This window comes from Ciconia boyciana, chromosome 22, assembly GCF_034638445.1.
Source record: "Ciconia boyciana chromosome 22, ASM3463844v1, whole genome shotgun sequence".
Lineage (NCBI taxonomy): Eukaryota > Metazoa > Chordata > Aves > Ciconiiformes > Ciconiidae > Ciconia > Ciconia boyciana.
The window spans coordinates 3909768-3926194 of record NC_132955.1 but is presented as its reverse complement, the minus strand read 5'-3'; the positions used below and the strand labels follow the sequence as shown (position 1 = coordinate 3926194).

At 43.1% G+C, this 16427-nt stretch overlaps 1 protein-coding gene across 4 annotated transcripts in view; it reads left to right on the top strand.

Annotated features, from left to right (window-relative positions):
- Positions 1–15951, top strand: part of MAP3K3 (mitogen-activated protein kinase kinase kinase 3) — a 40940-nt gene extending 24989 nt beyond the window's left edge. For all 4 annotated transcript variants that reach the window (XM_072885580.1, XM_072885578.1, XM_072885577.1 and 1 more), the window contains 8 exons: positions 1017–1084; positions 1324–1416; positions 2261–2452; positions 4080–4228; positions 6064–6195; positions 6905–7034; positions 8688–8865; positions 11293–15951. In XM_072885580.1, the coding sequence (XP_072741681.1) occupies positions 1017–1084; positions 1324–1416; positions 2261–2452; positions 4080–4228; positions 6064–6195; positions 6905–7034; positions 8688–8865; positions 11293–11521 (1171 nt within the window). In that variant the 3' untranslated portion in view covers positions 11522–15951. The remainder of the gene's footprint in view (positions 1–1016; positions 1085–1323; positions 1417–2260; positions 2453–4079; positions 4229–6063; positions 6196–6904; positions 7035–8687; positions 8866–11292) is intronic.
- The last annotated feature ends 476 nt before the right edge of the window (positions 15952–16427 follow it).

Sequence of the window (16427 nt, the reverse complement as noted above, 5' to 3'; positions counted from 1 at the left end):
CCCGTAGTATTGGGCTTCAGCATGTTTTTAAGATTCCTCCAAGCTGATTCCTGTAGGTAGTGTATGCTTTTATGTCCAGCACTTGAGGTTTGGTTTTGTAGCCATTCACTTCCTCCAGTTTATGGAGTTACAAGGAAGCACTTACAGTTAACCTGTGTATATGCATGCATTCATTTATTTGGGGGTGGCGACATTGCTAATTTGTTACCTGTCCTTCTCTCCCCTTTCCCTGCCCTAAGTGGAGGACGGGAGGAAAAAAAAGCCTTCCTGGTTATTCCTTGTAGGAATGGGCATCATCTGGGGAAGCTGCTGTTCTTTGTGTAGGAGGAATGGAATCTCATTTGGGAGTCTGAAAGCTGTATCAGGCCCACTCCATTTACACTGGTTAACAAAAAAAAGTGCAAATAATATGGCTTTGGCACAGATGGAGTTTTTGTAATCTCTTAAGAGATGTTAAAGGCCTTCTGCCAAACAAGGGGCCATACTTAGGCTTGCTTGAGGAGTCCTACTTATTGTGGAGAAACGCGAGGGCTGTAAGGAGTGCTTGTGTTTAGGCTCATCTGGTGCAGGTAGAGAGGAAAGTGCACAGAAGTTTTCATGAGAGGAACTCTTACCCCTCGTGGTAAATCACTGGGGGCAGTGGTCCCCATTGTCTGCTGCCCTGTGAGCAATGTGCTGCAAGCAGTACCCTGTTCTGCTCTGCCTCTTAGCCTTGGTTTTAACCTTCTGTTTCATGTGGCTGAAGGAAGCACTGGGTCTCAAACCACAGGCTGAGGAACTGCTGTGTAAATGGCACAAACTGAACAGAAAGGATGACTGCCCACATTGGGAAATAGTCTGGTTAGCTGGGGCTTAGCCTGACTTTAGCTTTGTAGATGTAGCGTGAAATTACTGCAGGGACACAGATTTGAGAATCACCGTTACTGATGTGCAAATGTATTACCTTGTATTTAAAGTCCTTGTAGGTTTCTCTCCAGTAGATAGCAAAACTTATTCTTGCCTTCTTTCTTTAATAGTCCTTCTTTTCGGAAATCACGGATGTCAAGGGCACAAAGCTTTCCTGATAATAGACAGGAGTTCTCAGGTATGTCAGTGTCCAGTATAAAGATTATTCCATCTAGACATTATCTGCTGTTTGCTGGCTACCCTATATGTTTGCTGGAATTACATAAATAGAAGAACTGGGAATATGTTGATTGAAAAGCGATGAAATCATTTATTACTCACCTGTTCCTAAAAACCCCTGCTGTTACAGGAAAACTCAGTCATTAGAATGTGTACTTCTTGAAGAAGCCTCACTTCTGTCTTTGCATCTCCTTCCAGACCGTGAGAATCAGATCTATGACAAAGTGGGGAAAGGTGGGACCTACCCTCGGCGTTACAATGTCTCTATGCAGCACAAAGACTACAACGATGGTGAGTTGTTTTCAGGCCTTTGATTCCAGGCTTGAAAAAGAAGGTGAGGCGATGCCAACCTCCAGGGGCAAGTGTAACTCCTAGTTGAAGAGTCTGGAAGTGCCCTGGTCCCTGCAGTTAGTGCTGGAGTTAATGCTACCATGCGTGATGCCACATTTTCATAGCAACCCATGATGGCTGTTTGTAATTCTTTGTTTACTTTGCCCTTTCTGGGGATATCCAGGCTGATGAGTGACTGCTAGGGTTGAGCAGTGGACATAGTTACTAGCCTTGGTCATATATAGTAGGTTCCTCCCTCAGGGATTCATTATGCTTTGCTAATTCGCAATGCAAACTTGCTTCTGGGTCTTTTCAGTATACCAGTGACTTAAAAAGAATCACATCCCTGCTTGTCAGATGGCTTTATGCAAATTAATTTCTCCAAGTTTCATAAGAGGTGCAAGATGTCATAATCTTGTTTATGGTTTTTATTTGCAAGTCCAGGCACGTTATCTAGAAAGTCATTCTGTCTGTGTAGTTGTTAACAAGCCTCGGAGCTTGTGTGGTAGCCTGTAAACCAGATTTTTGCCTTGGAAGGCAAGTTTAGATCTTGCCCTACTGCACTGAGGCCATTACCAAGTGTTCTCTCCCTTCTACTTTGGGAATGATCCAAAGCTGTACTGAACTCAAGCAGCATAAGCCCTGAACTGTTACATTTTTGCATCTTGTCTGTTTGGCGGTAGATTCTACTCCATGGGAACAGACCAGAACATGTTTTTTCTCTTTCTTCTCTTCATTGCTCAACCTCCAGCCATTACCTTCCACTTGTAAGCATGTTTTTTAAAAATTTTACTTCTTTCTCCAGGCCGGAGGACATTTCCCCGGATACGGCGTCACCAAGGGAATCTTTTCACCTTGGTCCCTTCAAGTCGCTCCTTAAGCACCAATGGAGAAAACCTGGGCCTGGCGTTGCAGTACCTGGACCCCCGGGGGCGCCTGCGGAGTGCCGACAGCGAAAATGCCCTTGGTGTGCAGGAGAGGAACATTCCCACCAAATGTAAGCAGTCGCCTGGATGATAACTGGGGAAAGGCCTCCTGGGGTTATGGGCAAGAAAGGCTTTTAGAGACGAAGTCCAGACCCAATATATTACCATAGCTTGATTTTTAACAAGCCATTCAAAACCACATAGTTACATGACTGTGTTTTGAGACCGGTCTGTCTCACCTGTAAGACAGGTCCTCTTTTTCTTCTAAGAATATGTAGTCTTGCACTGGGAGCTGGCCTCTCCTTTAGAAAGCATTGGAAATTCAGCACAGAAGTAAAAAAAACCTGTAAGTTGATTGGATTTAGATGATCTACAGGGTTCTTAAGAGCCAGACAAGCTTGTTTATTTTCTTGATACATTAGTGTTTGTAGTCAGGCTTGTGGATTACAGTTATTTTACTAATTAAGGACTGTATTTATTTCACTTGCTCCTTAGTAGAAAGATTTACTTCTGTATTAATAGCATTCCTGAGTTGTCTTTTGGGGAACTTTATATTATAAAAAAAAAGAAATGGAACATAAATCATTACTGATGAACTTCAGATATCCCATACAGTAATTTAAGGATCAAAATGAAGACATTAATGCAGCAAAGAAAGCAACACACTAAAACCGACTGGCAGTAAATCTGATTAAATTAGACATGGCAAAGCTAATCTCTCAGCTCTTCTGTATTTTCACACTGTCCAGATGGCTGGTTCCTGTCTTTGTTTTTAGAGTGTCTTGTTAGATACAACGTAATTGGATGCATTGCACTGCACGAGTCTGGTAGTGTCATTTGCAAAGTTAGAACTGAAGCACTGGTCTTTGAGTAATATGCTTTGGTATTAAGTGCAGTCTGAAAAACGGGGCTCAGGTGTTAATCTCTGGGTCAGGAGACTGCTGCCTGTGCAATGCACTCGCCAGTGCATTAGAACAATGAGAACTCATAATTCCCTGCTGATGTAACCTCCTGCTGGGGTATTGGAGATGGCTGCTTTAGCTGGTTCTCATGTATATTTTTATTAGAGTCTGATTGTTCAGCAAGTAAAGGTGATACCCACACTGTGCTTATATTATGGCCCTACCTTATCAGTGTCTAGTAGGGAATTATGACTTTTTCTGCTGTAGAGATAGCCTTGCAGTGAAATCCTTCCCGCAGGAGAAGGAACCCCAAACTAACCAATGGTTGGCAAAGAACTCCTTCAAGTTGTCCCAGAAGCTTAACAGTCCTTCCCAGCTGGGTGGGATTGATTTAGCAAGGCTGATCCAGCTCTTCTTCATCTGATGCATGTAGTAACTACAGATCAAGGGTTGGAAGATGCTGTTTAATTGCTGCCCCATCTCTTAAGACAGTGATGTTGTAGAATCCACCCTGCTGGTGGAATGAAATTTTGTCAACCTCATCGAATAATTTGTCTGTAGTATGTCTTTGCAAAATGCTTCACAGTTTCATTTTAATGGGACACCAGTCAGCAGGTCCTGCGAGTCTGACTGGTTGGATTCTGTTCAGAGTTCTGCTGCTAACTCCCTTATACTGTTTCTTCAGCTGCAAAATAGCTGTTTCAATCCCAGTATGATGGAGATTGGTCTTTGAAAAGATCACCATTATCTTTAAATAGTATAATGAAAAGAGAAATTATTACTGTTCTTTTTTTAGCTCCGAGTGCTCCAATAAACTGGCGACGAGGAAAACTGCTGGGCCAGGGTGCCTTTGGTCGTGTGTATTTGTGCTATGATGTGGACACGGGCAGAGAGCTCGCAGCTAAGCAGGTCCAGTTTGACCCAGAGAGTCCCGAAACGAGCAAGGTAATTTTCATTGCAGCTTCTAAAATTCATGATGCAGATTCTGAGATCCTGTAAAGTGCCTGTATCTGTCTGTCCTCGAAAGCTGGCATCTTATTTAGTTTGTACTAGGGTTTCAAGTCATGTGGAGAGGAATAGGAGTCATTTAAAAATTACTTTTCCGTATTATTAACTTCAGCCTGAAACTAAAATCCATTTTCTGGCTTCATTTTTGGCTCTCCCTCTTCAGCTTTTTGGTTAGTTGCCAGGTTACTTGAGGAATACTAGACTGCCCAGTGTTCCTGGTTAGACATGGATGTGAATGAAACTAAACCCAGAAAGAGTAGGACTTTTTTCTTTTTTAAACAAAAAAGCTGCATGCACTTGTAAAACCTACTTTCTGGGCTTATATGGTAGGCCCTGTATCAAGTGTATTAATTACCGGTTTCCGCTTCCGAATTCTCCCTGTCCTCAAAACAAACTGAACTGTGGTGTGTACATTAATCAAGAACAGTGATGTGACAACACATTAGAAACAGTGGAGATGGGAAGGGGCACCTTGAAATTATAGGATAGCACACGACTCCCTGCGCAGTGGATGCAGCTGGAATGGCTGTTAAGTTCTTTGCTAGTGTTTTAACAATGTACCAGTTTCCCAATATTGAACAAATTCACTTTGAGCTGGAATAACGGATCTGTGAAGATTTAATTATTCTGATTTTATATGGGATATTGGTGCCAAGATAAGTCCTAACTTGGTAAGTTCTAAGTTATACCATCTCTCTGTTGTAAATCAGACAGTAACTCTGAGCCAAGGAAGAACAGGCTGGAATGTATTTTGAAGGCACTGAAACTCCAAACCTTAAACTATCAGTTGGCCCGATTAAGCAACTTCCTCTGGTTCCATTCATCTCTGCAGCAGCCAGGTCCTTGCTCTCAAAGAGCTGCATCCTCTCCCAAAGCGAGAGAAGTGAACCTGGCACCTTCCAGTGGCAGGAGTGGAGAGAGTTAAGTGGGACCAATTTTGGGGAAACCATCATTCCTTTTTCCGTAAATCCGTGTGCTCCAGTACCTTTGATGTTTGTCCTGTTCATTCCCTGGATTCAGCAAGAACCTGATACTTTTCCTGGGCAACAAACATCTCTGATTCAGTCTGAAATTGTTGGATAGCCTTTTTGCCTTTGCGTTATGATACCCTGTTGTCTGTGGCAGGAATAAAGCAGAGAATCAGTTTTATGTGCATAGCTGCAGATTCTTTGAAGTAAATAAGAGAGGAAGCCATTTCTAAGGTTGATTCAAGTAAAATCATCAGTGTGAATCAGAACAGGACTGGGTGACTAAAGAAGTTAGGAACTCTTAGCACTTGTAGTCTCACTCTAATGGGTTGAGGTTCCTACAGAAAGATTCCTAGCAATTCTGTAACTGTGGGTTCAGAGCTTTTTCATAATTGAAACTAATGCTCACTGCCCTCAGTTTAGTGGTGAGAAGTAAAGTTATATCTGTGTTGTGCGGGAAGAATGCTTTCAACCAACTTGGCTAAAGCCATTCAGCTGACAGAACCAGGACAAGAAACAAAGTTTTTCTGGTACTAAATCCATATATGATACTGCCTGTGTTTTAACTATCAAAGCTTCTGCACCAATACTTACCTGCTTATTATATAGTAAGGATTCATGGGAAGCATTGGTAATGTTTGCCTTTCCCAAGGGGTAGGTGAGCCAATGCCTACCTCTCAATGCCTAATGGATTAGACTTCTTCAGTGTAGTAGTGGCTTCATCCTTCCAGTGACATGGACAGATTTATTAGGATGGAATATTTCCTGGGGCCGGAACCTTATTTTCTCCTTCAACATCCATAGGAAGTGAGTGCCCTGGAGTGTGAAATTCAGCTGCTGAAGAATCTCCAGCACGAACGTATTGTTCAGTATTACGGCTGCTTACGGGATCGAGCAGAGAAGACCTTGACCATCTTCATGGAGTACATGCCAGGGGTAAGAGCTGACACGAGCAACACAGTCGCAGATCATAAAGTGAGATGGGTGGTTTTGTTAGTTGGTTTATTGGTTGCTGTGATTACCCTAACTATGTAATCCACCTTGTGCCCTCTTAGGAACACCCCTTTCTCATACTGGCTTTATAATGCCACCACTTTCTTTTTATTTATGCCCAAACCACATCTTTGTTTTTTTTCTTAGTGTCTCGTACTTGAAATACATTCTCTTCATTAGTCACTAACACCAGTTCTTTTCTTCAGTCTAAATTTGTTCTAACAAAGTACTTCAGAGGACTTGGGCCAACTTGTAAATTGGGCTAACTGAATTAGCAGAGTCATATAGTACAGCAAATGAGGATAAAACCGACCCTGCAAAAAGGGAGACTTTTGACCCGGATCAGTCTGCTGAACTGTTTTATTGCTTGTCTTCACAAACAGTTGTACCAGCACAGCTCAAGGATGGAGGAAGCAGACAGAACCTCCTTAAGCTATTTTTGCCATAAAGCATGTCCTTGCTTTTCTTAAAAAGGGCTTCATAGGGCAAGATGCTCTGAGAGCCTCACAAAAGGGCTTTAGAAGAGGCCAGAATTCATCACTGTGCCAGTTGGGTGTATAACACGGTCACAGCTCATGGGAATTGAATGGAGACTGCAAGATTTGTGGTTTGTCATTTCTTTGCCAATCTCTTCTGTTTGCTTTTGGTGCAGGGGTCAGTGAAAGACCAGCTGAAGGCGTATGGTGCTCTCACGGAAAATGTAACCCGGAAATACACCCGCCAGATTCTCGAGGGAGTCTCGTACCTTCACAGCAACATGATTGTGCACAGGGACATAAAGGGTGAGATCAGCTGGTGATTTATGTGTATACCACATGCTAAAGGAACTCTGAAAAAAGGAGCCAAGTGTTAAGAACTCAGTATCCTGGCTGGGGCTTCTGAACATTGCTTCTGAACATTGCTTCTGAACATTGGTTATCTCTTTTTGGTCTTATATCTGTGTGCAGGGCTTAGGGAAGGTTGCGTTCTGGGCTGGGTAAGGGAAGTTGGGCTGTCCTCTCTACAGGACCTGAGAGTGTGGCAGTTGGTTATAGTAAGGAAGACTGGAAGCCTCTGATTCTTAGCAACACTCCTCTGTAACTCCTCATCTTTCTCTCACACCCCAGCAAAATGAGGCTGAGTTGCCACCTGACTTTCACTGCCCCATAAGGCACACGCGTTTCCCTGTGGATTCCCTTCCAATTTCCTCTCTGCTTGGCCAAAGTACCCTTTCTCAGCTGGTAGGCATACCAATTGCCATAAGAGCTCCGTGCATGCTCTTGACAGTCCTGCTTACCTCAGGCTCTTGTGACTGTCCTGCCTCCTCTGTGTAAGAAACCTCTAATCTTCCATGTAGAGCCTCTGTGATTAGTCCTTAATCTTCCTCTTCCCAATATAACCCCATGGAGCCAGTCAGTCTCCCTAAGAGTTAATGTCAACAGATGTGGCAGACATCACACAGAGTTTTGCGTGCTCTAGAGGGACCAGGAGGGTTGCTCGCTGCAGGAAAAATATCCTCTTGTTCCTGCCTATAAATCTTCATTGCATCCCCTCTAGGATGGCAGAGGGAAATGAGCTGCTGATTCTTGAATAACACCTTGTATACTGCTCACGCGGTGCTCTTTACCAAATGATTTCCTACCTGGTGGGTTATTCACTAGTTTGCACCCATCTTCTAAGCCAAACTGTTACCTTGCCTCCAGGGTGCTGGGTGGACAGACTTGTTATTCTGAATTCAGCTCTTCCAGTGGGGAAGTGAAGTGATAAAGCTAGCTCCCAACACAAGTGCATTTTATTTGAGGGCAGAAGGAGTTCACGTAGGCACATACCAGATCATGGCAACACAGGGTTCTTGATCTTACTTTGGCTTTGGAGGAAGAATTGGTTTTGGTGTCTAGGCCTTAGTTAGTGTCCACATACAAGCTAAGCTCTTAAGTTTGCTTTTTTCCCTGGTGCTTCATATTCAGGACCTCTGACCAAGTAAAGTGGAGATTGACTTGTTTATTGTAGGAATTCAAAGTGGTTTAATTAGCTACATCTGTTACCCAGCTGACCAGAAAGCAATGGTTATGCTCACTAAAGCAGCATCCCAATAAAATCCTTTTCTACACAGCTATGTACTATCTAAGCCATTGGCCTGGGGGCCCTGCATAGGCTGTCTGAGCTGTTTACAGGCAATGTAACAATGATGGTGCTGACTCAGCTCTCATTTCCCTTCCCCCTTCACTTCCTTGTGTTTTTCCCCTGAAGTTTTTCCCATTTGCAGCCATTAGCAATTGGCTTGTCTACAGCCTGAAATAAAGAAATGATGTTTAGCAGGTCACCTGAGGCTTAATGGGGAAAAAGCCATACCATGAGCATGGGTATTTCTGGGTTGGATATCAGCTCTGTAGGCTGCGGATCCAACAGCTGGATTGCATGAAAACAGCTGTCTCAATTCTTTGTGTTTTGTCCAGGAGCCAATATTCTCCGTGACTCTGCTGGGAATGTGAAGCTTGGGGACTTTGGGGCCAGCAAACGGCTGCAGACAATCTGTATGTCTGGAACAGGCATCCGCTCTGTCACTGGCACGCCATATTGGATGAGCCCGGAGGTGATCAGTGGAGAAGGCTATGGAAGAAAAGCGGATGTATGGTGAGGCTTTACCTTTCTGTCCATAGATGAATTGACAGCTTTTCTGGAGCAAGATAAGACATATACATTCTGTCATCCATATATCCAAAATCAGATTTTGTCTGGATCAAAAGTTTAAGGCAAACTGAAGTAGCTGATTTGAACCCAAGACATAACCTGCTGCAGGCTGTGCTTTGCAATGTCAACACACAACTGCTCGTTTAGTTTTTCAGGAACAATTTCCACTTGTTCCTCCCTTGAACTGGTAGCTAATTGTCTGTTTTCTGACTTTTTCTGGTGTGATGTTTCCATCCTTCTTATATCCCTTATAAGAGAGAATGAAGGTTGTTTAAGGAGCATCTATTCATTTTGTTATAAAATGAGAGGTATGCTTATAACACTGTGGAAATGAAAGGAATAGAATTTGAGTATGTTGACAAAGCTTTAAAGGAAAGATGCCCAAACCTGGAATAACAGAAAAGATACAGGTCAAATGAGAGGTGATCTGAAGTATGCATGAATGGAAACTGTAGCCATGCTGTTATTGGCATAGCCAAGAAACAGCCACTATCGAAAGGAAAAAGCAAAATAGTCCTGTGTCAAAATGTTAGTTGGAGGCCTTAAAAAGGTGAGATTATAAAACTAAACTAAATGACAGCAACCAGAGGTGTGTTTGTGTCTCCACAGTAAGGCAAGGCCTATGCTGTTTCCTGTACAAGCAGTGAGTGGAAACATAGCTGAAATTTGTCTTGTATGCAAAGAGTTAAGTTCTGCAGACTCTCCCAGTTGGGATGCTTGGGGAGAGAATGGAGCACGTGCCCTTCCCCCTGGGTTGATGCAGTTGTGGATTTCCTCTTGGTGCTGACATCGGTCCATTCCCATCAAAGAGACGCTGCTGTTGGCTGGGCTCCAGTTCCTACAATCCCAATCATTATTTAGGGGGGTCAGAACTTTCCAGTGCAGCGTTAGTCCCAGGGTGGATGCGTATGGCCAAGAGGCTCAAAGACGTAACAAATCTAGCCACCTGGCTTTCCGCCACTGCTGCAGGCCCCTCTCCAATTTTCTTTTTCCTAAATAGCAGAATATGTGAGCTATTTGTTATTGCTGGAGTGACTTGACATGAAAAACATTCCTGCTGTTTGCTGAATATCTTAAAGAAACCGGATCTGCTTAAACGGTATAAATCAGTCTAAACAATAATATATCCCTGCTTGCTCTTGAGCAAACCCCCAGCACTTCAGCACACATGGTTTGCATTTTCTGTACTCTCTTCTAGTAAGTCTTAAATGGCTGGAAAACAGTGTAAAATTTTCACGTTGGATTTTAAACCTTGTCAATAAGTCATTTCTTGCATATTCACTGGATTTAATTCCTTTCCTTCCTTGTCTTGGCAATTGATGCAACTCTGCCTCTGAAAATGTCTTTGCTTTGCTTTTCACTTCAGAAGAGGGTTTAGTTTAAAGGTGGAAGAGGCAGTTTTGCCTTTTTAATGGAATGATGTGATCAAAACACCAGAGTGGATATTAGAAGTTCACTAACTGCTTTTGCTTAATCTGTGGCCTGGAGGAAGCAATTTATCCTTTTCGAACAAAAACCAATCACTGCAGTACTACAGAAACCCATCTTCCCTGTGAAAGTATTGGTGTCACGCTTGCTTCAGAAAGGTGGCTCAGCCACGTCCATCCCCATAATCATGTTCTTGCCTTGAATTGGCCTGTAGAGCCCCATTAACTTTACCAGGAGTTTTGCCTTAATGGAATGATGCATCTGCCCTACTGGCGTCTTAACTTACTGCCTTCTCAGTTTGGAGCTGTGAAGACTTTAATTATTTTTTGACTGTCTACGATGCTTGGTTTCTTGTGAAGTGGAGATATTAGGGTTTTTTTTCCCCACGTGGGCATTCTGAGTCTGTGCACTGAAAAGGGATTTTGCTGAAATGGCTTTGTGGGGTCAACCAGCTCCAATTCACTGGACCTTGGTTAAAAAGTATGTTTTCTACCTTGCAACTCAGCAAATGCCTTTGAGATAAAACGGTAGCAGCAGCACCAGAAATACCACTGAGGTCAAACAGTGCCTTCAGGGACTTCTCATGTGCACCTCTTGTCCCCTGTTATTAATGCAAATGTTTACAGAGAGTAGAATTTGAGCAAAGGAGAGCTGGACAGATGGCACTTCACAGTTCTCAGTGCAGTGAGAACCACAGTGGAAACCAGCCTCCCTGTCTCAGCACTTTACTGCTAGCCTGACAGTAGTAAAAGCAGCGACGTTGGCAGGTCTGGCTCAGAATCCGTGCGCGCATGGGGTTTGCTGAGCACAAAGCCACTTTATAGCTGTTTTCAGAGCGGAGCTGTACCTTGATGTTGGCTGCTTGGAAGTTCTCTCTGAACACTGTGCATTATTGTGTGAGTCAATTCTCACTTTTTTTTTTTTTCCTGCCTGCTTTTCCAGGAGCCTCGGTTGTACTGTTGTGGAAATGCTGACAGAGAAACCACCCTGGGCAGAGTACGAAGCCATGGCAGCCATTTTCAAAATCGCCACCCAACCAACCAACCCCCAGCTCCCCTCTCACATATCAGAACATTGCCGGGACTTTCTAAAGCAGATCTTTGTGGAAGCCAGGCACAGACCCTCTGCTGAAGAGCTGCTCAGACATCAGTTTGCACAGCTCCAGTACTGAATTACCTCCCTTGCTAGCAGCTCCTGCTGGGCTTTCAGTGCCCCGTCTGGTCTAGTTGCAACTGCCCATTGTGGTGCTGCATCTTCAAAATGCCAACTCAGCTGTCCTAGTCCTTTGGGGAAATTATGCCAAGGAACCTAGGGTCTGCTCTTGTGCCTGATACCTTTATTTGCTGGACTAATGTTTATTCTACCGACAGCTGTCCAAACAGAGCTGCATTTTTGCCCTAGTTACCTTGATGTGAAATTGCAGCTGGCTGCATGTTTTCTGCAGGCCCAAGAATGGGAATATAAGAAGTGTCTCACTGGTTGAACATAGAAGAAATCTGAACCAAAGTGGGAACTGGAAGAGCTACACTCTTCAGAACAGAAACGTGCAACAGCCATCCAGACCAGCTCTCTACGTGGGGGTCACTGTTTTCCAGACTGCTAGGGCTTTAGAGGCATCTATAGGACATGAATCCAGCAAAAAGCCATGTGTCATTGAGCATGCGCTCGCTATATAATTATATATTTTTCTTCTTAAGTATTCAGCATCTGAAGGTGTTCAGAAAATATTGATTCAAAAGTATGTGAATAGTGTTATTTTATAATGAAACCATGGATTTTGGGGTGGGGGTGAGGGAGGTCTTTGTAGCTAAATGTCAGGATAATCAGAAAAGTTTCAGCAGAATGCAATCACTCCAGGGCCTAAGATAAGGGCTCTCCCACTGACGTTGGAAAATCCACAGCTTGATTTCCAAGGCTTGATCTGTCCTAGCATTAAGGCAGTGTCAGTTAGTTTGTGTCCTCATAGCCAACAAATCTGGCCTCCTGCTTCATCTCCCTGGGACTGCTGGGTCTAAACAAAACCCTTCTGGAAGGGGGTTCTGCGGAACAGCTTTCTGTTGCACCTATCTTTTTGGCTGGTAACTTCTTACCATCCCGTGAACCAAAGATAGTTCATCTGGTGCCCAGGAGTTTACTTCAGGAAAAGCTTATGGGTTTCTTTGAGGACCTGGCCTAATGGAAAATTGAGTTTTTCATGGGGAGAATTTGCTGGACACTAGTTTTACTTGTGCACAGTAAGTTAGAATCAAGCTCAACCTTTCAATGTGTGTGTTTTGTTTTACAGATGTGCAAATATTCATTTAAGGTTTCCGTAAAATATTAGGGTCCTATTTAAATAAGCTTTTGTACGAGTTAAGTCAAACAGTGAACCAGAGAGAACATTTGTAATGCTAGCATATTTCTGAAATTAACTGGAGATCCCCATACAGGTACCAGAAAAATGTATCCAAGCGATTTTGCATTTGAAAGGTACCACATCTCTGAGAACTGAGTTCCTGATGGCTTACTGGCCTGAAATACTGTATGTTGGTTTGGGCACTAGTAGTCTGTATTTCACTCATAAAAGACCAGCAGTTTTTAAGTGCTGGGGATTCATGGAGTAATTATAAGTTACCTGAGTGAAATGAAACTAAGAAAAGCAAGTGTATTATTAGCTAAAATCTTGCTTTACAGAGCAACGCGAAAGGTATTCTGCTCTTGTATTGGAAACCATATTAAGGGTTCCCATGCCTCCACTTTTCCCCCCCCAAAGAAAACTTGAAATTTGCTTTCATAATGCAGTAAAATTAACAGTTTTAAGTGAATGCTTATAGCAGGAAAAGGCAAGTTTTAATGGAACCAAGCTCCTTGAACACATGATAAATGAAGTGTTTAATTAAAAGAGGGGGAAGAAAAAGCCCTAAAAAACCCCAAACAACCAAAAGCCCTGAAAGGGTTTAACAATCTGAAGTGTTTTTTCTGTGCCAAACTCAGAGCAGTGTGTAATCAGTGAAAGCAAGCTAGTGTTGGCTTCACTTCCAGGCTCTCCTGCACTACTACAAGGATGCACTGTTTAGGCTGCAGGCACTTAGGGGGATATCTTTTATGAAAGCCCTTGTTCCATAATTTATTTAATTCTAGTGAGAGCACTTCTATTGATCTTTTCCAAACCTGGAACTTGACTCCAAATTGTCAAGACACGTGGCCTGACTTTTGGCCTGCACTTCACTGTCGCTTGCACCGAAGGGAAGTGAGGGCATGACACTACTACTCTGTTTTAGGGAGCGTTTTACACCGCTTTGCTGTGGTGTGAACGGCTGCGTATGCTGCAGAGGAATGTGAAATCATTCCTGTAGTCTTGATGACAGAGGTAGGGTGGTCAGCACTCCTGTGAAGCCCGGTAGCACTCTTCAAGCCTTGCAACTAGCACCTAAATATACCAAAGATTGGAATCTTTTATTCATCACACTTTACCCTGCAGACGTACAGCAGCAATCAAGAGTGCAGTGATCCTGTCTGCATAGGTTTCTCTCTACCCTTGGCTTGTCCTCACCAAATTGAGACCTTCTTCCATGGTCTTCCCTTGCTATCCCACACATTGTGTTTTGGGAGAATAGGGCATGAGGAAATGGTGTAACTTCAATGTTTCAAAGCAACTAAATCCTCAGGATCTGTTGTGGCTTTTACCTCATATGCGTCATGGAAGGCTGTTCCAGAGCAGAGCAAAGAGCATGATGGACTGATGGGCTCAGTCCTCTCCCCGCCAGAGCTTCTGGTCCTTCCCACCACCTATGCTGAAATGTGCCTACTCTGTGTATACACTTGTATTCCAGTCTGTATTAATGAAAGTAAATAGCAATTGTTCAGTGACAGAGAACATGGGGTGCCAGCTTGGACTTCTTGTATTCCAGTACCTGACCCAATGCCACCCGTTCGGCACAGGAACAAGCCAAAGCATTACTTGTATGTTTGGAGATGCACTTTTATGAATGTAGTTTATATAGCTCTTTTTTAGCTCTTTTTACATCATGTAAACAGTGATGCCTCATACTTTTTTTTTTTATTTATATCGTAAAAGATCATATTTGGTGATTTTTATATATATCGACTCGACTGTTACGGGGTAGGGGGGAGGATGGGAAATAAATTTGACGCCTTTATGAATTTAAAAAGGAAAAAAAGCAGCTGGTTTTGCAGAGAATTTGCTGATGGTTTATAACGAGTAGAGCCAAGCCAAAATGTGTTCTTTGTTTCCTCACAGCCCTCTTGATTATGGAAAAGGAAGATCTGGATTCCTAAGTCCACTGCTACAGTGAATAAGCTTGGGGCTGACACGTATACTACAGTTTCTTAACACGGCCCTGGCAGCAAAAAAGTTTTAAGTGGACATAAATGTAATTATGCCTCTAAATTGAATTACATCTGAAGGCCTCTTTATCCTGGCAGAATTGGAAAAAACTGGGAATAAACTCATTTAGGGGAGAGTGGAGGAGGAGTGCCAGGCTAACAATAAGCTATTGTGTCCATTCCAAATGTCACTGTGCTTTCTGCTGTTCCTTCCAGGGAGGGATATATAGCGAATATTGAGTATTGGGATCCTCAATGGAAGGTGCTGCAGAAATGGAGGATACTCTATTTGGAGAAAAATACCTTATAGGAGTCTCATTATTCTGAAACAGTTGAAACTGAGCAAGAAAATGTCTGAGATTCCCATCAGAGAGGAACTTGGGGGAAAGGGGGATTTGGCTGTCCCAGAGCTTGTTAGGAAACAAACTATTGGCATTTTGGTCTTGGTGTGACGATTCTGTGCATTCCAGGTTATTTGCTTGTTCTCCTGTAAATCTGATCTTTGCCTGTTCTAGTGGCAATAGGTTGCAGCAATCTGGATTTTTTTTTCATATTTTTGGAGTAGTATTCCAAAGTACTTGAAGATGCTCCAAACAGTTCCCTTTGGCATTAATTACCAAAACAAATTGATCGAGAGGGAGATTGGTACCTGCTCAGGTGACACGTTCTTTCCGAGTGCCCAGAGAGCCAGGATAACTTGTGAAACCTCAGTAAATATATACCCCTGCTGTACACACTTTCTCTGGTAGGCAAAGGCCAGATACTTAGAGCTGTACAGCGGGGCTGAATGAGATCCCAGTGATTGGTGCTTAGGTTAATAGCTGCTGGATGGAAAGGTTTTATATATTTGAATACGTACAGTCCTGTGGCTGTCACCTTGGTACCTGCCCTTGGAGCTGGGAGTATTCAGTCTGTCTTTAATTTTCAGAAAAAAATAGGTGTCCTCTGTGGTTTAATGGTGTTTGGGCTTCAGGTCTTTAAACCCCAGCCTTGTTTAGGAGCAAATCTCACTGAGCAGCTCTGAATTTCCCAGTTAGAAAAGGTAGATGTGCCTAGGGGGCAGTTCAGAAATGAAGAAAAGGACTTTATTGTCTGTCAGTACCTGTCTGACATAAACTGTGCAGAGCAGGGAGAAATGGCTTTAACCTGGATTGTGCAGAAGACCTTGAACCAGTAGTCTATATATACCGACCGGGGGCTTGCAGTGCAAAGCCAGGCCAATGTATCGTTTTATTTACAATAAAATTATCATTTATATGAAAGCCTTTTTTGGTGGTTGTTTGCAATACAGTGTCTCTTACTTCCCACGTAAGTGGTGCCTTAAGATAAGTGAATAAGACAATTAACTAGTTTTCCTTCTAACCAAGGACCTTAACAGAAGGAGGAAATCTTTCCTTTCAGGGCTTTATTCTTGGGGACAGATGAAGTAGTGTCCTATTTGTGAAGCATTGCTGCTTGGATCAGGTAAGTGTGTGTCCTCTACAAGGCTGCCTCTGAGGAAGGTCACATTCATCCATTTTCACTCTTCAAAGAGAGAGGTAGAATGGCTCCATCCCTCTTGTTAGTGTGTAAAAATAGCAACATCTTTATTTCACCTTTCAGGGAGAGTAGCTGGACTGGTTTATTGGCTCTTCATGTGGAGACCCTACTGATGGAGAGCAGGAGCTGAGGTTTGCATTTGGATTTTGCTGTGGCGGTGAGTTCTTTACTCCAGGTCTTGGTCTGTAAATGTTCTTGATTCATCAGTGCTT